The 25,726-nt window shown below is 42.0% G+C and overlaps 2 protein-coding genes across 5 annotated transcripts; one reads left to right on the forward strand and one right to left on the reverse strand.

The window, feature by feature from the left end:
* Window positions 1–207: 207 nt before the first annotated feature.
* Window positions 208–8,898, reverse strand: prmt5 (protein arginine methyltransferase 5). Of its 2 annotated transcripts, none has more exons than XM_071375849.1 (16): window positions 8,702–8,898; window positions 5,589–5,707; window positions 5,350–5,435; window positions 4,945–5,079; window positions 4,691–4,803; window positions 4,560–4,609; window positions 4,277–4,440; window positions 4,010–4,171; window positions 3,137–3,214; window positions 2,957–3,015; window positions 2,720–2,842; window positions 2,289–2,464; window positions 1,731–1,934; window positions 1,474–1,584; window positions 1,321–1,385; window positions 208–1,224 (listed from the first exon to the last, which is right to left on the reverse strand). In XM_071375849.1, exons 1-16 carry the CDS (start codon window positions 8,797–8,799, stop codon window positions 1,072–1,074), a joined length of 1,896 nt encoding a protein of 631 aa, XP_071231950.1. In that variant the 5' UTR covers window positions 8,800–8,898; the 3' UTR covers window positions 208–1,071. The 2 variants fall into 2 exon arrangements, with proteins under 2 accessions (XP_071231950.1, XP_071231949.1); XM_071375848.1 differs by having other exon boundaries at window positions 1,321–1,389; window positions 1,472–1,584; window positions 8,702–8,878.
* Window positions 8,899–18,001: 9,103 nt separating this feature from the next.
* Window positions 18,002–21,729, forward strand: LOC139560163 (putative nuclease HARBI1). Of its 3 annotated transcripts, XM_071376707.1 has the most exons (11): window positions 18,002–18,383; window positions 18,675–18,745; window positions 18,833–19,009; window positions 19,100–19,161; window positions 19,244–19,330; window positions 19,418–19,459; window positions 19,528–19,701; window positions 19,781–19,816; window positions 19,915–20,469; window positions 20,751–20,862; window positions 20,957–21,729. In XM_071376707.1, exons 1-8 carry the CDS (start codon window positions 18,226–18,228, stop codon window positions 19,814–19,816), a joined length of 807 nt encoding a protein of 268 aa, XP_071232808.1. In that variant the 5' UTR covers window positions 18,002–18,225; the 3' UTR covers window positions 19,915–20,469; window positions 20,751–20,862; window positions 20,957–21,729. The 3 variants fall into 3 exon arrangements, with proteins under 3 accessions (XP_071232808.1, XP_071232807.1, XP_071232806.1); XM_071376706.1 differs by lacking the exons at window positions 18,002–18,383; window positions 18,675–18,745; window positions 18,833–19,009; window positions 19,100–19,161 and adding an exon at window positions 20,539–20,654 and having other exon boundaries at window positions 19,418–19,816; XM_071376705.1 differs by lacking the exons at window positions 18,002–18,383; window positions 18,675–18,745; window positions 18,833–19,009; window positions 19,100–19,161 and adding an exon at window positions 20,539–20,654 and having other exon boundaries at window positions 19,418–20,469.
* The last annotated feature ends 3,997 nt before the right edge of the window (window positions 21,730–25,726 follow it).

A 25,726-nucleotide genomic window follows, 5' to 3' on the forward strand; every position in this document is an offset into this window, starting at 1 on the left:
TGAGAAGACACTTTAGGATGAGGATATATTTTATAGACATACATTTGTGTACAAGCGTGCATTCAAGTTTGAAATTCCAAATAGCTTTTGATATATGCTTGGCAATGGAATAGGGACCTTGTCACAGCCTGCCATTTTACTCATGGAGGGGACATACTTAGTAAGTCAATGGAAGAAGCACATACAAACGGCGCAAAGCAGCAAATATCTAGTAGTATTGTCTTTATTGTCTTAACATGGCTCAGACAAAAACAAAAAATGGACACCCGAAAAACATACATGCTGAAAAGCCCGTCTCCTACACCCTGCAGTATCGGAGTTGTAACCAGGTAAGTGTTGAGTGACAATTTAGAGCCATCTCATCTGAGTTGTAGCTTGGAATGTGTGCTCAGGGGACCTAGACCAAATAAATACTTGTTATTTTTCAGTTACTTGAGGTACGCTTGATTTAGCTTGCTCAGCATGCCAGAGTTCACGTTTTTGGGACTATTCCATTGGCACTTAAAGTATTTGAATGAAAACAAGTACATGTTTGACCCAGATGTGGTTGTCAGTAAGGCTGAGGTCCTGTTGGCAAGTCTGTGTGACTGCGATGCCAGGTGACTGACTGAAACAATATAAAAAAACAAAAAACAATTTAAAAAAACAAACAGATTCTCTTCAAAGCGAGGACGGATGACGACCCACGTAGACAGAAAAGGCTGAGTCTATGAGATCCACTCTCTAAAGATATCTTAACTGCCTGCTATACAAGTAACTTAATCTCAGTAAACATTGTATTTGAATGATAGTCCATGCCTGAAACTGACTCCTCTTAATAACACTGTAAAATAGACTCAAAATCAGTCCCATCTAAACCATTGATTGGATTCTCATTTGCAGATCTAAAGCGTCACCATGATCCTGGTCCGTATGTTTCATGGTATGAGCAGGCTCATTATTACAGGCCAATTAGTCAAATGCTGGACATTGAGAGAAACTACCTGCACTTCATTAGCAACAAAGTGCCTGTTTAATTGTGTCTGTATATATGTGTGTATATATGCGAGTATGAGGGTGTGTGCGAGGTCATCACAGGCCGATGGTGTAGGATCTTCCTGCTGGGTTGTGGATAGCGGAGCACGAGGGCTCTGTCACGGCCCACTCATACCACACCTTCTTCCCATTGTTACACCTCCAGAACCTCACCACGACATCATCATCCCGCGTCACAGGGATCGGTTGCTGCAGGTGGAAGAAACGGGTCAATACACTACATTCTTTTGGGTAATAAAAATGTGCTAAATGTAAAGTATACATTTTACACGACAGTCAACTTACTTTGAGAGGGAACAGGATGGGGAACCAGGAGAACATTCCGGGAGAGTGGGTCTCCGGCTTGATACCTTGACCAGACAAACACACACATTAATGTTAACGATATCCATCCATCTTATACTTCAAAACATCACCATTCCCACTTTTGGTACTTACTGAGTGTGACGTCTCCGTAGAGAGTGGTCTCAAAGTATCCAGCAAAGCCATGCAGCACCGTGTTACATCCCACAGAGAATCTAAGGCACTGGTACCTATTGTTGTTCATATCTAAAAAGGAAAGGAAAGTACATTTATTACACATCTTGTGTGATCGTTACCCGGTGTTAGCTAGGGTGTGTGTATTACCTATGGTGGGATGTGGAGGGTTGGTGTGTAAGCTTTAGCCATGCAAGGGGGTTTGACGCGTCTGTTACCTGTGGTGGGGTGTACAAAGGTGAAGCAGGCTTTGGGCTCAGCCAGCTGGTGGAAGTTGTGGAGTCTGACGACATAGGGGGTCTCAAAGTGGCACTCGGGGTCCTTGTCTCGCTCCCTGCACCCCCTGACCTCATTATACAGCTTGGAAGAGGAGAGGGGGGCCAGGAAAGAGGTGTAGGAACAGGGGATGCTAACCCCACCATCTGAAGAACGAGATAAATCGGGACAAGTTTGGATGAGAGAGGGTATAGGCAAAAAAGTGCTTTGAATGACATATCGTCACTGTCTGGTGAAAACCTCTCATCTCCAAAACAGAAACTTTTCAGTAAAAGTTCATATTTCCCCATTAACGAATGTACAATGACATTTCAGAAGCAATTTTTTAATCAACTTTGTTGGTCCTAGTCATGAAATGTTCCGAGTACAATGAGTGGAGTTACGGCTTACGAGGTTGTCACCCAACAGCGAAGAGATGGCCCGTTCACAGCTCTTTACTAAGTAGTGTGACATTTCAATATCAACGAGGTGCACTGCAGAAGTGTAATATTTACACCTACCTTTGAGAAAGTGCTGTGCTCCATCTAGACACTCCGGGGAGAGCTCGTTGTCCCCGAAGGACCCGAGCAGCTCGCTGACGATGATGTCCGCCTTCTCAGGTGCCGCCCACTCCCTCATGTCACACGACACCACGGTGACCTGATCGCCCCACTCCTCAAACTTCCAGTTCTCAAGCCTGGGGATAGAGTGGCAGGATCAGTCTCACAGACAGATAGAGGGTGGAGCTCAATGGAGATTAACGTTGCCAACCGTCCCATTATAGTCTTGTAATTTACCTGCCAGAAAGTATTAACCCTTACCGGGCGATTACTCGTAATACATTAATTAAATAGTTTCATTAATGTAATCATGTTGAATGAGTTCTATAATCTCCTTGAATGAGGTTGGTGAACAATGGAAACCCCATTAGAGGGTCAGAGAGTTCACTCACGTGACAACTGCGTTGGGGTTCTTTTCCACAGCGTAGATACGGAGCTTCCTGTCAGCCTGCTTGGCAGCACGCAGGGAGGCGTTGACCAGAGGACCTCTCCCAGCCCCCAGCACCATCAAAACTCTAAGGTCACAGAGCATACATACTGTTACGCAGCAGATACAGAGGGGGAAGGTCATTGTCAGGAGAATAAATACTAAGAGAGATGACAGACAGGTAGGTGTTGGAGCTACTCACTGTGTATTGGTCGCCTTCTGCTCCTCCGGAACTCTGTCGAGCAGACACTTGTACACAGCCTGCAGAAATATCAGGAGAACCCAATCAGTACTTCATTATATTACCCTACCAGCCACAGCACCATTGCTAGATGTTACAGTGTATTAGAATGGGAAGACATCTGTATCAAAGGCTCCTTACCTGCTGGTACTGGGAGTATTTGATGGGATCCTTCTCGAACACTTCATAGGTCTGAGACTCCAGATTGTCCATGAGGGGCTAATGGGAAGAGAACAATTAGAGACAAAGAATCCAATGCATACACACAAAATATAATAGGGGTGGGAATTGCCAGGGACCTCACGATACTTCGGTGCCGATATGATATGTATTGCGATTCTCACGATTCTATAAGTTTTGTGATGTGATACTGCGATTTGATGTTACAAACATATTGCACTCTGTATGTCTGCTACTGAGATGAGAAAATTAGTTTTGATCAGTCAGGGAAATATGTGCTGAAAAAGTTGGCTCACTAGTTTAAAAAAAGACTGAGAACAAGCTATAGGATGAAAAATAACAGCGTTTTGGCACAGGTACAGCCAACTACCTAAAAATATTTTTGACTTGGCGTCAATGTAACAATATAATATTGTCCAAAATCGGCAAACTATCAATTCCCTGCCCATCACTACAATATGCAGTACCAGTCAAAAGTTTGGACACACCTACTCATTCCAGGGTTTTTCTTTATTTTTACTATTTTCTACATTGTAAAATAATAGTGAAGACATCAAAACTATGAAATAACACATATGGAATCATGTAGTAACCAAAAAAGTGTTAAACAAATCAAAATATATTTAATATTCGAGGTTCTACAAAGTAGACACCCTTTACCTAGATCTTTGCACACTCTTGGCATTATTTATTTCATCGTTTTGATGTCGTCACGATTATTCTAGAATGTAGAAAATAGTAAAAAAATTAAGAAAAACCCTGGAATGAGAAGGTGTGTCCAAACTTTTGACTGGTACTGTAGGTATGACTATTTGCAAACCTCAACACACATACCTGGAGAGGAGACTGTAGGTAATCCTCATAACCCTTGGCGAACAGTTCATAGGCATTGGGGACAGGGCGGTTCTGGTTGAGGTATTCAAGGTATTGCAGGTAGGAGCGGAAGTCCTTCTCACTGTGACGACTGGTGCCAGTGAAGATGAACTGGGCCTCAAGCTGGGAGACGAGAAAATGTTTTGTAAAATACATAATCAAGGACAGAGTGAAGACAAAATACTTTCATTTGCTATACCAATTGCCGTAGCCTAGAATTTACAGTACCTTGAAGAGACGGAAGATGATTTTCTGGTGGGGTTTTGAAAGGACTGGGAACCCTTTCTTATTGGTCAAAAAGATGCTGGTGGGAAGAACGGCTGCTTTGATTGGCTCCCCAAGCCACTTGTCAATCACAGCGTCGGAGGGCATGTTTTCTCCAACCTCAATGGCTTCAGCAAAAGGAAGGGAAGACAAATCAGGAACAATTACTTATCAGTTACTTATCAAAACAATTACTTATCAGTTTGTCAACACCACCCCAACATGTTTCCCCGTCTTGCTCCCTTACCTAAACAGATTCTCTTGTTGTAGTCACACAGAGTTCTGAATGAATGCCACCTGAAAAAGGAAAAACCGAAGGTACATTTATAACTAAACCAAAAAATAATCTGCAGGCCCTGGTCACAGCACAATACTTACCAGGCCCAGGTCTTCTCGTCATCACTGCCATCATCTGTGTGTTTCGTAGGCTCGTTCTCGATGATGTCATCACGCATGTCGTCAGCGGAAATCAGGGGGACCCGGATCCAAAACTGATACGAAACAATCCAGTTGCTTAGTTTTAAGTTAACCGATTTACCTTAACATTGCCCGTCACAATACAAGTCAAGGATTAAGAATGAGTTATAATTTGTATATGCTATAGATAGAGAATGTTTGAGTGCTGTAGTCACCATGCAGGAGTGGTGTCCCGTCTGGATGTGGTTGAGCAGCACGCGGGCCAGGTTGGCACAGTGAGGGCCCTTCAGAGGGACCATGAAGGCTGGCAGACCCAGATATGCTGAGAAGTTCAGCTCCTGTACCAGGGCCTGAGACAGGACAGAGGGATGGCAGGACAGAGCAACAATTCAACTTGTAGCTAAGAGGTTTAAAACTTTCTGCTTGAACTTTTCTTAGTTCACGAACAAGGACGGGGGTGTATTCACTAAACCAAACGGAATAAAAAATGGGGAGGGATCCAATAATTCCCCCCCAAAAGAAGCAGTCGTTCTCATTGCAAAAAGTTATTTGGGGAAATGTTTTGCAAATGTTTGCTACGTTGGAAGTTAATGAACACACCCAAAGTCTGTCCAACTCACCGCTTCTGAATTCCTGCGTTCTGTCTCCACCTCTGAGTCGGTCTCGATCCATGGAGAAAGCTTTCCAACAACCAGAGTGTTCCAGTCTGGGTAAGGAAGAAGTGAAATTCAATATCCGGATACTTAATTAAATATACATACTATAGAGCCATTTAGATGACCCTGTAAGTAGATGCTCCTGTGCATGAGAATGAACTGTCTACCATTGATGTCAGTATGAATACAGGTAGCCTCCTCACCTCTCCCACAGAGCAGAAGGTCAGAGCGCGTATGTGCTCCTGATCGGACTTTGGCGGGGTCCAACTCAAACTCCCTCCTGAACCTCGGGTGGAAGAGGGGCATGCACAGGAAGTCAAACCTGAAAGAGAAAGTGACAGATGGGACACATTAGTTGACACTTGATCTAACGTTAGTTTAGTTTATTAGGATCCCCATTAGTTACTGCACATGCAGCAGCTACTTTTCCTGGGGTCCACATAAAACATACAAATACATGAAAGTACAGAACAGTTATAGACAATAACATAAGATATTATATTAAAATTCAATTAAAATAAAACTTGTTGAAAAGACAAATTACAGTTGAAGTCGGAAGTTTACATACACTTAGGTTGGAGTCATTAAAACTCGTTTTTCACCCACTCCAAAAATGTCTTGTTAACAAACTATAGTTTTGGCAAGTCAGTTAGGACATCTACTTTGTGCATGACAAGTCATTTTTCCAACAATTGTTTACAGACAAGAGTATTTCACTTAATCACAATTCCAGTGGGTCAGAAGTATACATACACTAATTTGACTGTGCCTTTATACAGCTTGGAAAATCCAGAAAATGATGTTATGGCTTTAGAAGCTTCTGATAGGCTAATTGACATCATTTCAGTCAATTGGAGGTGTACCTGTGGATGTATTTCAAGGCCTACCTTCAAACTCAGTGCCTCTTTGCTTGACATCATGGGAAAACCAAAATAAACCAGTCAAGACCTCAGAAAAAACAATGTAGACCTCAAGTCTGGTTCATCCTTGGGAGCAATTTCCAAATGCCTGGAAGGAGACACGTCTCCTAGACTTCGGTGCGAAAAGTGCAAATAAATCCCAGAACAACAGCAAAGGACCATGTGAAGATGCTGGAGGAAACCGGTACAAAAGTATCTATATCCACAGTAAAACGAATCCTATATCGACATAACCTGAATGGCCGCTCAGCAAGGAAGAAGCCACTGCTCCAAAACCACCATAAAAAAGCAAGACTACAATTTGCAACTGCACATGGGGACAAAGACAGCACTTTTTGGAGAAATGTCCTCTGGTCTGATGAAACAAAAATACAACTGTTTGGCAATAATGACCATCGTTATGTTTGGAGCAAAAAGGGGGAGGCTGCAAGCCGAAGAACACCATCCCAACCGCGAAGCACGGGGTGGCAGCTTCATGTTGTGGGGGTGCTTTGCTGCAGGAGGGACTGGTGCACTTCACAAAATAGATGGCATCATGAGGATGGAAAATTATGTGGATATATTGAAGCAACATCTCATGACATCAGTCAGGAAGTTAAAGCTTGGTCACAAATGGGTCTTCCAAATGGACAATGACCCCAAGCATACTTCCAAAGTTGTGGCAAAATGGCTTAAGGACAACAAAGTCAAGGTATTGGAGTGGCCATCACAAATCGATGACCTCAATCCCATAGAAAATGTGTGGGCATAACTGAAAAAGCGTGTGCGAGCAAGGAGGCCTATAAACCTGACTCAGTTACACCAGCTCGGTCAGGAGGAATGGGCCAAAATTCACCCAACTCATTGTGGGAAGCTTGTGGAAGGCTACCTGAAACGTTTGACCCAAGTTAAACAATTTAAAGGCAATGCTACCAAATACTAATTGAGTGTATGTAAACTTCTGACACACTGGGAATGCGATGAAAGAAATAAAAGCAGCAATAAATCATTCTCTCTATTATTCTGACATTTCACATTCTTACAATAAAGTGGTGATCCTAACTGACCTAAGACAGGGAATTGTTTACTAGGATTAAATGTTAGGAATTGTGAAAAACTAAGTTTAAAAAATATTTGGCTAAGGTGTATGTAAACTTCCAACTTCAACTGTATATTTACACAATTAATATACAGTATCAGTCAAAAGTTTGGACACACTACTACACCTACTCACTCAAGGGTTTCTCATCCAAGAGTGTGTAAAGCTGTCATCAAGTCAAAGGGTGGCTACTTTGAAGAATCTCAAATATATTTTGTTTTGTTTAACACTTTTTTGGTTACTACATGATTCAATGTGTTATTTCATAGTTTTGATGTCTTCACTATTATTCTACAATATAGAAAATCGTAAAAATAAAGAAAAACCCTGGAATAAGTAGGTGTCCAAACGTTTGACTAGTACTGTATATACACATACGCATATATACAGTACAGTTAAAGTAGATATTTAGAAAGAGGAGAGACACTGATACAAGATGTTGTTTTAAAGCTAAACGTGCTTTTTGCCTGAGTAACCTCTGGTGGCAGAGCAATCCATGACGATATGGCTCTATACATAACTGAACGAAATATTAAATCGGTTTTTGGTTTAGGGACAGTGAAGAAACCCATAGTGGCGGGGTCTGTTTGAAATGTACGCAAACATATTACTCGACGTAGGCATTTTCAACACAGAGATGTTTATTAAAAAGACTCGAAGAGAATTAGTCAATTTCTCCTCAACCATGAATGACTATCATGCGTGTTGTTAGTTCTTTGTGTGCAGTTAATATGGGCAAGGCATGCTGCTTTGTTTTGAGCCAGCTGCGGCTTTACACGGACTTTCTTTGCTGCACCTGACCATTACTGGACAGTAATCAAGATGATACAAAATTAGAGCCTGAACAACTAGTACAGTTGATCTCTGTGTCAAAAAATATTTGTATAAACATACATACCTCGCCCTATCTTTACAACAACTTAGTCAATGACTTGATAATGATAACTGACCATTGAAATAACTTGACGCTCTTGCATGAAGTTGACTGTAGCTAGGCATATTGCTGTAGCTACAAACGTTTAAGGTTATTTACTTGGATAATATATTCAAGTAAAGTCATGACTCCACTGTCAAATGTATTCTCATAAAATCATATTGAGGTCGTGGTAAGGAGGATCATCTCGTTGTTAGCCATTGTGATGGTGCACGTGGTAATTCACCGTCACCGGCAAATTCGCCTAGCTAGCGAGCTACTACGAGTAAAATAGCTAGCAACATCACATGCAGAAATGAAGCCGAATGGTATATACTAGCCTTGTCGGCTCCTGTATTGACCACCTCCCCCCAAATAATTGCTGGAGCGAAACAGTTTACTTACCCAAGTTTAGCCACCGCCGCAAGTGTGTCAGCAACCTCGGGCACACAACTCAAATCTCTCCCGCAGGACACCCTGCCTCCTGTGCTGTGGGACGCCATCGTCAGCCGAGTGAATGGGAAAGAAGAGAGTTGCAGTTTAGTAAAAGGAAACTGACGCCATTTTGGCTCGGGTCATGTATTTGCTATCATTGGAGCTGAGAGTCAAAATGACTTCCTCTGGAATGCAGTTTCACACGTTTCGAGAACTGTCGCGATACTTGCACGTCCAGTGAGATTATGGTAGTTTGAGGCTGTTGTTCGAAAAACACTTGGGATCATCTTGATCATGTACGCTGCGTTCATAATAATTGGGAACTCGGCAATCTCCAACTTCAGTGCGTTCAACACAACTGGGAATTCGGAAAAAAAGCTAGCTCCAACCGGAAAAATCTTTTGAATGGTCATCAAATTCGGGAATCTTTTTATTTAACCTTTATTTAACAAAGCAAGTCAGTTCTCCCCCCCCCCCCTTATTATTTACAATGATGGCATAACACACACCTAACCCAGACGACGCTGGTTCAATTGTGCTCCGCCCTATGGGACTCCCAATCACGGCCAGTTGTGATACAGCCTGGAATCGAACCAGGGTCTGTAGTGACACCTCTTGATCTATGATGCAGTACCTTAGACCCCTGCGCCACTCTGGCCTCCTTCTAGAGAGCAGACCAATGACTGTATATATGAGTTCCCATGCCGCGTTCAAAAGAACTGGGAGCTCTGAAAAATACAAGGTCAGATCATGACATCAGTGATCTTCAGGTTGGTAAGTTGGACATCTAGAATGAGGCCAGAGTTCCTGAGTTGGAATTCTGAGTTGGAAGATCGTTTAAATTATTTTTCCCGGTCTGAGTTGTTTCCAGGTGATTTGAACGAACTGAAGACGGAAGTCAGAGATTTCCCAGTTCCGAGTTCCCAGTTGTTTTGAACGTGGCACCAGTTGTCTTGAAAGCACCAATAGAGGGGTTGGCTGACAATATCACGAAAATTATGCAGGCTTCAATAGAGCTAAAGGAAGTGGCCTTGTTCGAGAGGATCAAAACTGCAATGTGTCATGGATAAATTGTGACTGACTGACTGATCTACAAATAATAATGAGTCCTTATTTATGATACAAGGTGATTTGTAGATCAGTCAGCATGCAGTCGTTTTGATGCTTTCAAACATGGCCGGTGTGTTGTTGTGATTCTGGATGGAAATGTAGCTAGCAACAATGACAATAATTAGTTGATGTTGCTGTACGTGATCCAACACGTTCATAAAAGCGTAGTCAACAGAAGTCCAATGGCACTTCTGATAATCAAAGCAACTAGATCCCATGCATTTCACTGACTGGTCACAGTGCATTTGACTGACAGCTCACAGTGATCACTAGTTTTATTCCACCTTTTAAATGTAAAATTACATTTATTGTGTTAGTGTGTTGAATGGATAAATGGTGCTGGAGGGAATAGCAGCCGTTTTACAGGCTCCTGACCAATTGTGCAATTTTTTGTGTTTTTCTTCTTCTTAAAGTTTTTTGTAATGTTTCCGCCATCACTTCCTATGACTGAAAAGAGCTTCTGGACATCAGAACAGAGATCACTAACCTCAATTTGTATGAGGATTTCTACTTCAATGAGTCGGAGGCGGAAGATATATTGCTCATCCTGGACATGGCCCAAATCCCCGATACTCGGAAAAGAAGAGGCGGCATTACAGAGGCCGGCGTGCGTGATACCTGATGAGACTTCGTCGGCGAGTTGATAAAACGCTTTTGCACTCCAATCTATTGGCGAACGTGCAATCACTGGAGAATAAACTGGACGAACTCCGTTCGAGACTATCCTATCAATGTGATCTGAAGACTGTAATATCCTATGTTTCTCCAATTCGTGGCTGAACAAGGACATATACATATTTTCTATACATCGGCAGGACAGAACGGCAGGGGTGTTCAGGGGTGGTGGTGTGTGTCTCTTTGTTAACAACAGCTGTTGCTCGAGCTCTAAAATTAAGGAAGTATGTGGAAATTCTATCTTTAACTAATAATGAGGAGAGGCAAAATCAATGATCAATCAAGGTATTACTTTTATTAAAAACAGATTATAATAAGGAGGCTGGTCGCCCCACCCACACAGGTGAAATGGAGTGAGAGCCTCCTGTACAATGAGTACAGGATCATTTATATAGTCCAGCTACCCCATGCAAGCATCTGCAAAACACGTGACCCTATGTAGGTGTATGTGTGTGTGAGGGGGGGTGAAAAGGTTGCCTCAGTCTGTTGCAACTGAGTGAGGAAGTCACTCCAGACATACTTCCTGTAACAGTAGCTCAACGGTTCCCCCAAGTTGGGCAAGCAAGTGCCTTTGACTGTCAGCCCAGATTATGTATGGTCGTACTGGTCACACACACACACACACACACACACACACACACACACACACACACACACACACACACACACACACACACACACACACACACACACACACACACACACACACACACACACACACACACACACACACAACACATGAATCTGTGGCCCAGAAGCAGGCTCCAAACAGAACAATAGCTTTATCATTAGTGTGCAGGATATAATCTTTACTCTGTCTCCAGTTAACTTAAGAGGAACCAGTGAGTTTCTGTCAAGTCTTGGCTGAGTGCCCAGACATCATAGGGTCATTCTACACACAGAAATAACAGTTAGAACAGCCCTCACAGAAGTCTCGAGGTTCTGCTTGCCTGAGTTAGAATTCCTCCCGATAAGCTGTAGACCATACTATTTATCAAGAGAGTTTTCATAAATATATTTTTTGTAGCTGTCCATTTACCATAACAAACCAATGCTGGCGCTAAGACCGTACACAACGTGCTGTATAGGGCCATAAGCAAACAAGAAAATGCTTACCCAGAGGCGGCGCTCCTAGTGGCCAGTGATTTTAATGCAGGAAGATTTAAATCCTTTTTACCAATTTTAAGGCAACTAAAAGCAAAAACTCTAGATCACCTGAACTCCACACACAAAGACACATACAAAGTCCTCCATTTGGCAAATCTGACCATAACTCTATCCTCCTGATTCCTGCTTACAAGCAAAACAGGAAGTACCAGTGACACACTCGATACAGAAGTGGTTCGATGAAGTGGACGGTAAGCGACAGGACTGTTTCGCTAGCACAGACTGGAATATGTTCCGGGATTCATTCAATGGCATTGAGGAGTTTACCACATCAGTCACTAGCTTCATTAATAAGTGCATTAACAATGTCGTCCCCACATTGACCATATGTACATATCCCAACCAGAAGCCATAAATTACAGGCAACATCTGCACTGGGCTAAAGGCTAGAGCTGCCACTTTCAAAGAGCAGGACACTAATCCAGACGCTTATAAGAAATCCCCCTACACCCTACACCCTCCAATGAAACCATCAAACAGGCAAAGCGTCAATACAGAACCAAGATCGAATCCTACTACACCGGCTCTGACGCTCGTCGGATGTGGCAGGGCTTGTAAACTATGATGGATTACAAAGGGAAGCCCAGCTGCGGGATGCCCAGTAACGCGAGTCTACCAGATGAGCTAAATTCCTTCTATGCTCGCGTTGAGGCAAGTAACACTGAACCATGCATGAGAGCACCAGCTGTTCTGGATGACTGTGTGAACGCACTCTCAGTAGCCAACGTGAGTAAGACTTATAAACAGCTTAACATTAACAAGGCTGCAGGGCCAGTGGTGGAAAAAAATACCCAATTGTCATATTTGAGTAAAAGTAAAGATACCTTAACAGAAAATGACTTAAGTAAAAGTGAAAGTCACTAAGTAAAATATTATTTGATAAAAGTCTAAAAGTATTTGGTTTTAAATATAGGTAATTGCTAAAATATAGTTAGTAAAAGTATAAATAATTTCAAATTCCTTATATTAAGCAAACCAGACGGCACCATTTTCTTGTTTAATTAAAATATACGGATAGCCAGGGGCACACTCCAACACTCAGACACAATTTACAAACAAAGCATGTGTGTTTAGTGATAAGTGCGTGAATTGAACCATTTTCCTGTCTTGCTAAGCATAGAAAATGTAACGAGTACTTTTGGAAAAATGTATAGAGTAAAAAGTACATAATTTCAATTAGGAATGTAGTGATGTAAAAGTTATAAATAGTAAAGTAGAGATACCCCAAAAAAACTACTTCACTGACATTTTCAACCTCTCCCTAACTGTCTGTTTCAAGCAGTCCACCATAGTCCCTGTGCCCAAGAACACTAAGGTAACCTGTCAAAATGACCATCATCATGTAGCACTTACATCTGTTGCCATGAAATGCTTTGAAAGGCTGGTCATGGGTCACATCAACACCATCTAAGACACCCTGGACCCACTCCAATTAGCATACCGCCCCATCAGATCTACAGATGACACAATCTCTATTGCACTCCACACTGCCCTTTCCCATCTAGACAAAAGGAACACCTACTTGAGAATGCTGTTCATTGAGTACAGCTCAGCGTTCAACACCATAGTGCTCTCTAAGCTAAGGACCCTTGGATTAAACACCTTCCTCTGCTACTGGATCCTGGACTTCCTGACAGGCCACTCCCAGGTGGTGAGTGTAGGCAACAACACATCCGCCACACTGATCCTGAACACGGGGGACCCTCAAGGGTGCATGCTTAGTCCCCTCCTGTACTCCGTGTTCACCCAAGACTGCATGGCAGCACATCTCCAACACCATCATTAAGTTTGCTGATGACACAACGGTAGTAAGCCTGATCACTGACGACGATGAGACAGCCTACAGGGAGGAGTTCAGAGAACTGGCAGTGTGGTGCTAGGACAACAACTTCTCCCTCAATGTCAGCAAGACAAAGAACCTGATCGTGGACTATAGGAAACGGAGGGCCGAGCACGCCCCCATTCACATCGACGGGGCTGTAGTGGAGCAAGTTGAGAGCTTCAAGATCCTCTGTGTCCACATCACTAAGAACCTATCACGGTCCAAACACACCAACACGGTCTAAGAGGGCACGACAACACCTCTTCCCCCTATAGACACTACCGTTCAAAAGTTTGGGGTCACTTAGAAATGTCTTTGTTTTTTAAAGAAAAGCAAAAAAATTAGTCGATTAAAATTACATCAAATTGATCAGAAATACAGTGTAGACATTGTTAATGTTGTAAATTACATTGCAGCTGGAAAAGGCAGATTTTTTAATGGAATATCTACATAGGCGTACAGAGGCCCGTTATCAGCAACCATCACTCCTGTGTTCCAATGGCACGTTGTCTTAGCTAATCCAAGTGTATCATTTTAAAAGACTAATTGATCATTAAATAACCCTTTTGCGATAATGTTAGCACAGCTGAAAACTGTTGTCCTGTTTAAAGAAGCAATTAAAACTGGCCTTCTTTAGACTAGTTGAGTATCTGGAGCATCAGCATTTGTGGGTTCGATTACAGGCTAAAAATGGCCAGAAACAAAGAACTTTCTTCTGAAACTCGTTAGTCTATTCTTGTTCTGAGAAATGAAGGCTTTTCCATGCAAGAAATTGCCAAGAAAATTAAGATCTCATACAACGATGTGTACTACTCCCTTCACAGAACAGCGCAAACTGTCTCTAACCAGAATAGAAGGAGGTGTGGGAGTCCCCGGTGCACAACTGAGCAAGAGGACAAGTGCATTTGAGTGTATCGTTTGAGAAACAGACGCCCCACAAGTCCTCAACTGGCAGATTCATTAAATAGTACCCGCAAAACACCAGTCTCAACATCAACCGTGAAGAGGCGACTGCGGGATGCTGGCCTTCTAGGCAGAGTTGCTAAGAAAATACATATCTCAGACTGGCTAATAAAAAGAAAAGATTAAGATTTGCAAAATGACATAGACACTGGACAGAGGAACTCTGTCTAGAAGTTCAGCATCCCGGAGTCGCCTCTTCACTGTTGACGTTGAGAATGGTGTTTTGCGGGTACTATTTAATGAAGCTGCCAGTTGAGGACTTGTGAGGCGTCTGTTTCTCAAACTAGACACCCTAATGTTATTTTGCTCTTGCTCAGCACCAAAAATATTCAATAAAATTCCATATTGTATTCTGTCTCTGTTGTCATTCAGTTAAGCCTGTACTTGATTGAAGTGTCACGTGCAACTACGTCCACGTTTGTAATTGTCTGATGCGCATTTTAAGACAGAGGTCTAAGTTCAACTTAAACTTGTTCTAATGTTCCCAACAACGTGTTGTTGTTGTTGTTGTAGGTGCAGAAATGTATTAATTGTCATGTGAAAAGAAAACAAACTTGGCCCCGGACCCTAGATGAGCTGTCAAGGACCCTGAGTAATTAAATCAAATGTTATTTGTCACATGCTTCGTAAACAACATGTGTTGACTAACAGTGAAATGCTTACTTATGGGCCCTTCCCAACAATGTAATAATTGCAATGCGAAAAAGTAAACAATCTAGGCCCCAGCCCCTAAATCAGTTGTCAAGGACCCTGAGAAATCAAATCAATCAAATCTTATTTGTCACATGCTTCGTAAACAACATGTGTAGACTAACAGTGAAATGCTCACTTACGGGTCCTTCCCAACAATGCAGAGAGATAAATAGCAAAATAATAGCAAAAATAATAACACAAGACATAAATCCACAATTCGTAACGATAACTTGGCTGTATACACATGTACCAGTACCGAGACGATGTGCAGGGGTGTCGTGGGAATTCTTACACAGGGACACACAAAGTCAATCTTAATGAATTATTGTTTATTGTCAGTGCACCTGAGAGGTTCCAACCAACTCAATGCACCATAGTACACATGTCAATCAGGAGCTCTCCCTGGGCAGTCCCGGCAGTTGTCTTATATACGGCTATACATAGACAAGTTATATTTGTATGATTTAGCATAATTAATTCATCATTACCGTTTTGTTTCATTCATGTGACCGACCAATACTGTTTCATAACATGTGACAGATCAATACCTCACAAGGCTTCTTCTCTTTAAGCTGAGACCTTGAAACTGAGATATCTTTAGTTCATTCTCAAATCAAGGTCTGGGCGTACTGCCAAATTGCAGATACTGATAAGTGAGGATTCGTTAAATCAGTCACTTGCATGAACACAGAAATTGGTTATTAGAACAGCATATAAATAGAACACAGAAATTAGTTATCAGAAAAGCACAAACATAAAAATTGACATTACAGGGGTACGAGGTAATTGAGGTAGATATGTACATACTGTATAGGTAAGGGTAAAGTGACTAGGCAACAGGATAGATAATAAGCCGTAGCAGCAGCATACTGTATGTGATGAGTCAAAAGAGTTAATGCAAAAGGTCAATGCAGATAGTCCGGGTAGCTATTTGGTTAACTGTTTAGCAGTTGGGGGTAGAAGCTGTTCAGGTCTTGTTCCAGACTTGGTACATCTGTACCGCTTGCCGTGCGGTAGCAGAGAGATGACTGTGGTGGCTGGAGTCTGACAATTTTTAGGGTGTTCCTCTGACACCACCTGGTATAGAGGTCCTGGATGTCAGGGAGCTCGGCCCCAGTGGTATACTGGGCCGTACTCACTAACCTCTGTAGCGCCTTGCGGTCGGATGCCAAGCAGTTGCCATACCAAGCGGTGATGCTGCCAGTCAAGATGCTCTCAATTGTGCAGCTGTAGAACTTTTTGAGGATCTGAGGGTGCATGTCAAATCTTTTCAGCCTACTAAGGGTGAAAAGGCTTTGTCGTGCTTTCTTCATGACTGTGTTGGTGTGTGTGGTTCATGTTAATTCCTTAGTGATGTGGACACAAAGGAACTTGAAGCTCTCAACCCGCTCCACTGAGGGAGATGTTGTTGTCCTGGCACCACACTGCCAGATCACTGACATCCTCCCTATAGGCTGTCTCATCATCCTCTGTGATCAGGCCTACCAGCATAGCGTTGTCAGCAAAAGTAATGATTTGGTTTTAAGTCGTGCGCAGCCACTCAGTCATAGGTGAACAGGGAGTACTGGAGGGGACTAAGCACACATTCTTGAGGGGCCCCCGTGTTGAGGATCAGAGTGGCCGATGTGTTATTGCCTACCCTCACCACCAAGGAGCAGCCCGTCAGGAAGTCCAGGATCCAGTTGCAGATGGAGGTGTTCAGTCACAGGGTCCTGAGCTTAGTGATGAGCTTCAAGGGCCCTACGGTGTTCCCCACTGAGCTGTAGTCAATAAACAGCACTATCACATAGGTGTCCCTCTTGTCCAGGTGGGAGGCGGCAGTGTGGAGTATGGTAGAAAAATTACAAGATTATGTTATAATACTGTTTATGCATCAACTAAGGTTTGATGAGTACTCTCTCATCTGTGTCTGTGGGACTGAGTTGGGCCTCTGGGGCTTGGCGCTGGCAATTGATTTATGATGTGTTGGTGATAGAACCTACAGCCTGCATTCCATAGACTGAGTTGGTGTGTGTGACCCGAGACAGAGATAGCCTGTTGGAGTAGAACAAACCCCTCTTTGTTTCTAATCATCCTTGCATCTGGGAAACTAAGCCGGTGTCGTGTCTTTGGCTATGCCGGATTAAGTGATATGACATGCTATTCTATAAAATCCTTTCTCCGTAATAACTATTACCTGATTGAGCTAATCATGTAAATGTAATTAACTAGAAAGTCGGGGCACCACAAAATAATATTTATAGAGCTGTTATATTCCGAATAAACTCTTAAAGACCTAGTAATATTTTACATCAATAGCAGTCAATATTAATCGTCACCTTAATTCAGTCTCATCTGAAAGTTGTAAATTCTTGGTTATCTTCACGAACCCTGGCTAACAAGTTGAATCAGCAATACAAAATTGGGTTTAATTATTTATTTACTAAATACCTAACTAATCACACAGAATTACATATACACAGAATGAATCATACCTTGATTACAAATTACGTCATCAAGGAAAACGTCCCTAGCGGATGGAACAGATATGACAGCTGGTTACACAAAAGAAAAGGGGTCTGGGTTTGAGTGAAAGAGCGGGAAGACTTGAGGAACAAAGGTACCAGCCATGCTATCGTAAATAAAGTATCTTATGCATTCTAAATTACCGCCCATTTGGAAAAGGAAAATGCAATATTTCCTCTGTGCTGCGCTTCGGTAGGTTGGTGGTAGATTTAAGGCCGTGTTGCCCAACCGAGTCCTTTGTCCTTTGAAGAATGTCTCTGGTGGTAAATTGGATACGTTGTAGTACTGTTGTTGTGTGGTAGACGGGATACTCTGTCTGTCCTTTCCTAGCCCAGGGGCCTGTTGCACAAAAGTAGAATTAAGACATCCGGGATAAATGACTCAGCTGAGCTCAATGAAGCCAAAACATGTGCGTCCAGGCTTAATTGGTTGCACAAAGACCAAGCCAGGATGAGCAGACACGGATTCATTAAGCCAGGTGAAACCAATCCTGGATAGGTGCGCGCTCACGGCTCACTCAAATAGACCCCGCCACAGATCACAGATTAACTGATTTACCATGGCAACTAGAGCCGCGTACTTTTCCCCGTCGGAAGCACAAATCCTCATGGAGGCATACGAGGAGGTAAAAGATATAATTAAGAAGAAAGGCAACACCGCCACAGTGATAAAGCAAAGAGAAAAAGCGTGGCAAAGTATTGCAGACCGCCTGAATGCGTAAGTAGTGCACAATTACACACTCACCGCTCCGCTGAAACATCACAATTACAATTCAAATATTTAATTCACATCTCCAAAAATGCAGTTGTACTGTAATTATGAAACGGTTAAATTTTTAATTGAAATGCACTGCAGATATGAGTGAAATTGTGTAAAGTAACTCCATCACACTGTATAAAGCTATGATAATTTTTTTGATATTTTTACTGAAAACAAGACAAAAATACCAAGTAATTTTTTGCAGTGTGACTCCATTAAATGTGTGTGTGTGTGTGTGTGTGTGTGTAGATTAAACATGAACGGGCCAAAACGGACATGGCAGCAGGTCAAAATCAAATACAAGAACATTCTGCAGAATGGTATGGTCCCTGACTAATATTTAACAAAGCACAAGCATATATTGTACCCAGAAGGTGCCTGCTCACACATTGTCTGTACTGTTTTAGCAGTGAAAAAGAATACCCACAGACAAGGCACGGGTGGTGGGTCACCAAAGGCTGACCTTACCCCAGCAGAGGACATGGCCTTGGAGCTAAATAAAGGCAGGCCCGTCTTAGAGGGGATCCCTGGGGGGAAAGAGACGAGCATAGGTTCCTCCCAAGATGCCACCCGCTTCATTCAAGGTATGTCCTTCCATCTCTACATGGGATACAACCACATTCATATTGAATCAATTTGGACTGTCTGACTTTGGTTTACCTATTGCCTTGCAGTGTCTGGCAGCACTGTGTTCCTGTTAGAGCCACCAGCACAAGCACCAGACGATGCTGATCCAGTGAGTACTCCATCAAAGGCATACTGTAGGCCTGGCATGTCTTGTCTACTAGCTTCAATATGAATCCGATTAAATGTGATAGGGTGAAGGCCCCAGTGCAGCAGCAACAGCACATGATGGAGACGATGATGAGGAGGAGACCATCTCTCTGGATTCCAGAAGGCATGAGGTATCATGTTAAGACTGTGAAAGTACTATTTACTCTACAATGGTGAGGAGTCCTCATCAAAATCAAAAAATCTAATTTCTTTTACAGGACCCAGATGCTATACAGTGGGAAAACCAGCCTGGCAACATAGTGCGTATTAATAAAAGGACACCACATCCTGCCAAATTCCAGCTGCGCTAATTGTATTGTGTTCACAGAGCTCACAAGCTATCAGAAAGTTGTATGGCAACCACCTCCGGCGCCAAATAGAACTGGCAGACATAGACATTCAGTACAAGAAGAAAAAGATGGAAAATCTTGCACTGGAGTCCGAAATAAAAAAGAGGACAATTAGGAAACTGGACCTTGAAATAAAAAAACTTGAGAGGGAGGTGAGATATGCCTTCAATGTACACTGTATGCTAACTGTAACACAAATGTATTAATCATTATTTTTCTTTCCTCCCCCAGCTCCAAGAAGATGACACAGCTCAAAATAAAAATTAGGTATATTCTCGTAAAGTCAAGTGAGCCATGACATATGAGCTCTTATTGTGAGCACACAGGACGGTGGCATCTTTCTAAGTTTTTTTTTATTTTCCCAGCAATCAGTACAACCAAGTCATCGTTATAAGGCATCGCCCTCTTTTGCCCACCCCCCCAGCACCAGGTGTGGCCACTAGCCTATATGAAGGCCCAAAATTGTGTGTTCCTTTCTGCTCTGACAATGGCATGCCCATTCGTGCGAGATGTGGTGGATGAAGAAGCACTTGTGCTGAGGAGAGCCTTCAGGCGAGAAAGGGTCTTCAGGGACCGGTTGGACCCACTGGCCTTCCCTGATGACCATCTATATGAAAGATACAGGTTTTCTGCAGATGGCATCAGGTATCTATGCAGACTACTGGGTCCCAGGATTAAGCACCGCACTGCACAGAGCCATGCACTGAGTGTGGAGCAAATGGTTTGTGTGGCCTTGCGCTTTTTTGCTAGTGGAGCCTTCCTGTACTCAGTGGGGGATGCAGAACAGCTGAACAAGGCCACAATTTGCCGCACAATAAGGAGTGTGTGTCTGGCTATCAAAGCATTAGCAGATGTCTTCATCTCCTTCCCTGGCCACAGAAGACTCTGTGACATCAAAGAGGAGTTCTATAGGATTGCAGGTAAGAGGATCTACAAATTACAGGACAACTGTTAACACATAGTAGGATACTCATTACTTTGTGTGACAGGTTTCCCCAATGTCATTGGTGCAGTGGACTGCACACACATAAGGATAAAAGCCCCCTCAGGTGCCCATGAGGCCGATTTTGTGAATAGGAAATCCTTTCACAGCATTAATGTTCAGGTGAACATAACTTTTTGATATTGTCCATTGACGAACACTCTGCATTGCCAGTGATGTGCATTGATTGGTGTAATATTCCTCATCTTATGATTTCAGATGGTCTGCAATGCTGACTGTGTGATCAGCAATGTTGTGGCAAAATGGCCTGGCTCAGTCCATGACTCCAGAATCTTTCGGGCCTCTGAAATCTATCAGTGCCTATCACAAGGTAAGCCACACAACCCCTATTTATAACCATCATGGCTGTGTCAAGAATATCACTGTGTTTATGAGGTAGTAATGATGAGATTTTGTGTTGACAGGTGAATTCTCTGGTGTGTTGCTGGGAGACAGGGGGTATGGCTGCCAGCCTTTTCTCCTGACACCTTTCACAGACCCCCAGGAAGCACAGCAGGCCTACAACCATGCCCATGCCAGGACCAGGGCCAGAGTTGAAATGACCTTTGGCCTCCTGAAGGCACGCTTTCACTGCCTTCACAAATTAAGGGTCAGCCCTGTTAGGGCATGTGATATTACTGTGGCTTGTGCTGTCCTCCACAATGTGGCCTGCCTGAGGAAGGAGAGGGCCCCCAGAGTGCCACCAGCCATGGACTGGGACAATCCGGCAATCTTCCCTGATGACGACAGTGGTCGGCTGCTGAGGGACCAATATGTGTTGAATTATTTTAGTTAGTATGTGTGCTTTCAATTTTGGTTAAATATGTCCTGCGGTGGCAGAGGAATTTGGGTTTTTTTGGGTTCGTTTTTTGACGAATTTGGCCTCTTATGATGTTTGTGCGGTATACTGTGTGTAATACAAGGCTGCAGGGAGGCTACTGCATCCATTCATTTGTCTGTTCAGTTGATGTGTATGGATTTGTCCTGCATTTATTTTAGTGTGCAGACATGCAGGGTGTGTTATATACAGACCTTTGAATGTGTATGTATCATTTTGTATAATATGCTTGGATTCTGTGCTTTCCATCTTGTAGAGTCACTGTGACTTCAGTTTCGAAAGGAGCTGATGGTTTACCTGCTTTGTTTTGTCCTTATTCAATAAAGGAACATAATGTTACACATTGTGTTTTTATATTCATATGGAATGTGTATTTGTTTATATGACAGAGTACTAGGGCCACACTGAAGAAAAAGGATAAAGTCATAAATTTATGAGGCTGGTTCTTTCTGCAGAAAAGCTACATATTGTTTTTACAGTTTTGATACTTATGACAATGTGATACTTAATATTCTGGCACATCAGCATGTCTTTGTTTATGAAACCATACTGAAGTACAATTTCACGAAATGCCCCACATCTGTCATTTTAACAACTGTCCTCCTTTAAAACAACTGGTTACAATATTATGACTTGTGTTTTTTTCCCCTCTGTGGCCCTAATATTCTATCATTTTATATATAGCCTTATAGTCTATGGGAAACTGTAAATTATCTAATGATAGCAACATCATCTAAAAATCATTTTTTATCCAAAATCATTGAAATTAATGATCACAAACGTTTAAATAATAACAGTGGGTCTAGTTATATGTGATAACAATGTATAGTGAGCAGTGAAATAACTATTGGTTTCCATTTGTGGTGACTGCTGACTGACATTAGGGATGAGATTAAATAGATCCTGGAATTTAGCCTGGTCTGGAGCAGGCTAGCTCCACAGAATAAATCTCCATGGTAATTTATACCATAACATATCCTCCTGCCCCCTATCCATCTTTAGTGCAACCGGATTACGGATCAATTGAGCCAGGATCACCAAGATATCCTGGCTTAATCCCTTATCCTAGTTTTGTGCAACAGGCCCCAGGTTTGCAGCTGCTGTTGCTAACTCAACAGCTAGGAGGTATCACTTCTGTAGTGAATAAGAGTTCAAAGTTCATACCATTCGCAACCAAAGCTCATGCTGAGGTTGGCTTAGTTCTGTAGTTGACAGGTTAGTCCTTTTAACGTATGGACCGTCGTCCTCACATCCTCGGAACAGAAGGTTATTTTGTCGTCAAGGCTTTATATAGGAAGGGAGAGGAGGGCGTGTTTGAAAAGTTTTATAACCCATGTTTCTTCACAGGGGCGGGCCACTGATTGAGCAGAGCCCTAACCTTATGAAAACCCAAATCTCTCATTTGGAAGCTAAAATTACATTTAATCTCTTCACCAATAATTTTATATTCAAACATTTAAATTGAACAACAATTCCATGTGAATCTGATAACTACAATGTGCAGACTTTCCACTGTAGAGGTTATGTCCTCCTATTATTGATGAGAATGTCTCAGATGACAACCGAACTGACATCATATTCATTAAGTACCACCGCATTTGTTCAATTGGTCGGATTACCAGAATATAGTTCATTTCCCCCCACCTTCTGATGTTCCCAGAATCTCTATGTTAACCAAAGGATTTTTCAAATGTCACATCAGTAGGGTAGAGATAGGAAAAAGGGGGGGAGAGGTATTTATGACTGTCATAAACCTACCCCCAGGCCAACGTCATGACGTCGGGTTGGTGGTAAAACAACACCCGGTTCAGTTAACCACAAGATGAACCCAAGGTGGTTTATGATGCCCTGATCTGCATGGGAGGGGTGGAACCAGCCATGACTAAGCTGTTTTAGGTTTACTATATGTTTTTCATTATCGGGGAGCTCTGATTAATTACTGCAATAATGAGTCAATATTAAATAAAGATGATTGTTTGAAGAAATTACAAAGTCTCTCTCACTTGATTAGAATATTCCACAACAATATTTGGCGACAAGGAGAGAATGATAATCTTAATTTTGCTGATTGTTCCAGGGGGAATCCAGGTTAACTGTGCACAGGAGTTGCATTAGATGCAGCCAGGAAAGCCATACTCCACTAGACGGAGCAGATTGGATCCCCGCCTGGCTGGGAGCATCAGTGGAATGGATACGTAATTTCAAACAGAGACAGAGAAATAGGGTGAGTCTGACATTTCTTGGAAACAATTATTAATTGTGTTTTTTTAAATAAAAATTGGGTTCTGAGGGAACTGCCACCTGACGTTAACATCCAAACCTGTGTGGACCGGATGTATACCTAGAACCTGTGGGCAGATGACATCCAAAACTGTGTGTACTTGATGTATAACTAGAACCTGTGGGCGGATGACATCCAAAGCTGTGTGTACCGGATGTATAACTAGACCTTGTGAGGACTAGTTAAGGCCTAAAAGAGAAAGTCCTGTGTGGGCTAGAGACCTGTATGGACTCAAAAGCACTACAGAGATATTAGAGAATGCATTACAATGATATTCTATAAGATAATAAGGTGCACCTGTATTTGTTTTGAACCAAACCCCATTTTAGAAATAAGAGATACGGAGTCCTGAAGGCACTGCCATTTTAAGGTTATGATATCCTGATAGTATTGTCATAATAAATAGGAAGTCGTGATCATACTGTCCTGAAGTAAGAAATTATTTGGAGTCCTACATGGTATGGCCGTGATGCATTGCAGTACCATGGGTTAGTATTGTAAGATGCAAATGTATGAGTTGCTTATCCCAGGAACTTACCCTGAGATAGAAACTAGAAAATATTCCTGCAGGTTATAAAAATATTGTAGAAAACAACTAAATGATTAAGTGTGTTTTGGGAACAGTACTGTGTAAATTGTGATATGAGAGTTGTGTGAGTGTGGAAATAAGTGTGAATCTGAAGTTTGGATAATAAGATATAGAAATGTGTATAATAAGCTGATTTAAATTTGGATAATTAGTTTCGATATATAATGTTATCTTGGGGTTCCATCCATCACTGCCATCATAGAATATCACAGGGTTTTATGGAGCGCGGGATGTTTATTTTATATGTATGGGAAGTAGTGGTAATTATATAGGTTTTTCTGGGAGGCTAGGGAGTCCTTGATGTCCGGGAAACCAATGTTTTTGGGGTTCCGCCGGGAGTATGTTTGCAGAGCTGCTTGGTGGCGGCGGAGAGTCGTTGAAAACGCACATGGAGTGGTTGATGCGAGTACCTAAGAATTTCTAATGTTATCTATCGATTCTGTGAAGATATGAAAATATGATGAATTGTATGTGTGTATAATCGATTACTAGAGATTTGATAAAGTAATAATGGGAATAATTATGATATGCAACTTAAACAACCCATACGTAGACATACGTAAGGGGTGTAAAATGTTTTCTGAAAGGTTCAGAGTGTTCTCTTTATGGATCATTTGATAGAGATAAGGTTAAAGCATTATATGGCTGTCTACAGGATCTGGAAGGTAAAGGTTGGCGTATGTCCACTTTTGGTACAAATATCGGGAATTGACTTGCTCAATGAAATTATAAAGCTCATGGGATTTTCTCAGTCCGGGTAATACATTTAAAGAAAACTGCGCATAAGGCCTGATTTGTCGAATAAACCCTTTTCCATACAGTTGGAGCGAATTAAGACGGAATGTAGACGTAACTTGTAATGACGTAAAAAAAATGAATTCGGTTTTTCCATCAAATGAATAATCATTGTGGAGCAAATGTGATGTAATAAAGGAATTTCATTATGTCACAAGGGAAAATATAAACTGCTTTTATTGATCTCACCAGATCTGTTTCCAAATCAATGGAAACTCGATGACTGCTAAATCCCCTTTGCGCATGTTAAATCTTTGCAAAGATAGACTTTTCTGGTAATCATGTCATTATTACGTGCCAGACGTTAAGACCGCAAACCATTATAATTGGGTTATTTACAGGATTGACTTGTCATTTCAAAAGCATTGGGTCTATGGTACTGACTAAAATCTGGGTTTCTGATTGTAATTCCACTATTGCCATGGTTTGCTTAGCTAGAAACAGCAGCCAGTGTTTGTTTTAAGATGTAAACTGAACGATTTAGCAGCTTGTTTAGTTCAAATTGAAAGGTTAATTTATTCAACATGAATAGCGAGGCGATTTCGAGGTAATACGTTTTTGTATTTGGTATTTGGTATTTTATTAGGATCCCCATTAGCTGTTGAAAAAGCAGCAGCTACTCTTCCTGGGGTCCACACAAAATATGAAACATAATACCGAATGACATAATACAGAACATCATTAGACAAGAA

Source organism: Salvelinus alpinus, chromosome 30 (genome assembly GCF_045679555.1).
Source record: "Salvelinus alpinus chromosome 30, SLU_Salpinus.1, whole genome shotgun sequence".
In the NCBI taxonomy this organism is placed as follows: domain Eukaryota; kingdom Metazoa; phylum Chordata; class Actinopteri; order Salmoniformes; family Salmonidae; genus Salvelinus; species Salvelinus alpinus.

Excerpts from the sequence above, each read along its gene's own strand:
- prmt5 (XM_071375848.1), bottom strand. The coding sequence starts at position 8,799 with ATGGCGTCCCACAGCACAGGAGGCAGGGTGTCCTGCGGGAGAGATTTG. Across the intron at positions 4,804-4,944 it reads CGGGACACCACTCCTGCATG|TTTTGGATCCGGGTCCCCCT; the intron begins GTGACTACAGCA and ends GTTTCGTATCAG. Across the intron at positions 4,172-4,276 it reads TCATCTTCCGTCTCTTCAAG|CTTGAGGCCCAGTTCATCTT; the intron begins GTACTGTAAATT and ends CTCGTCTCCCAG.
- LOC139560163 (XM_071376705.1), top strand. The coding sequence starts at position 19,998 with ATGAAGGCCCAAAATTGTGTGTTCCTTTCTGCTCTGACAATGGCATGC. Across the intron at positions 20,470-20,538 it reads GGAGTTCTATAGGATTGCAG|GTTTCCCCAATGTCATTGGT; the intron begins GTAAGAGGATCT and ends TTTGTGTGACAG. Across the intron at positions 20,655-20,750 it reads TTCACAGCATTAATGTTCAG|ATGGTCTGCAATGCTGACTG; the intron begins GTGAACATAACT and ends TTATGATTTCAG.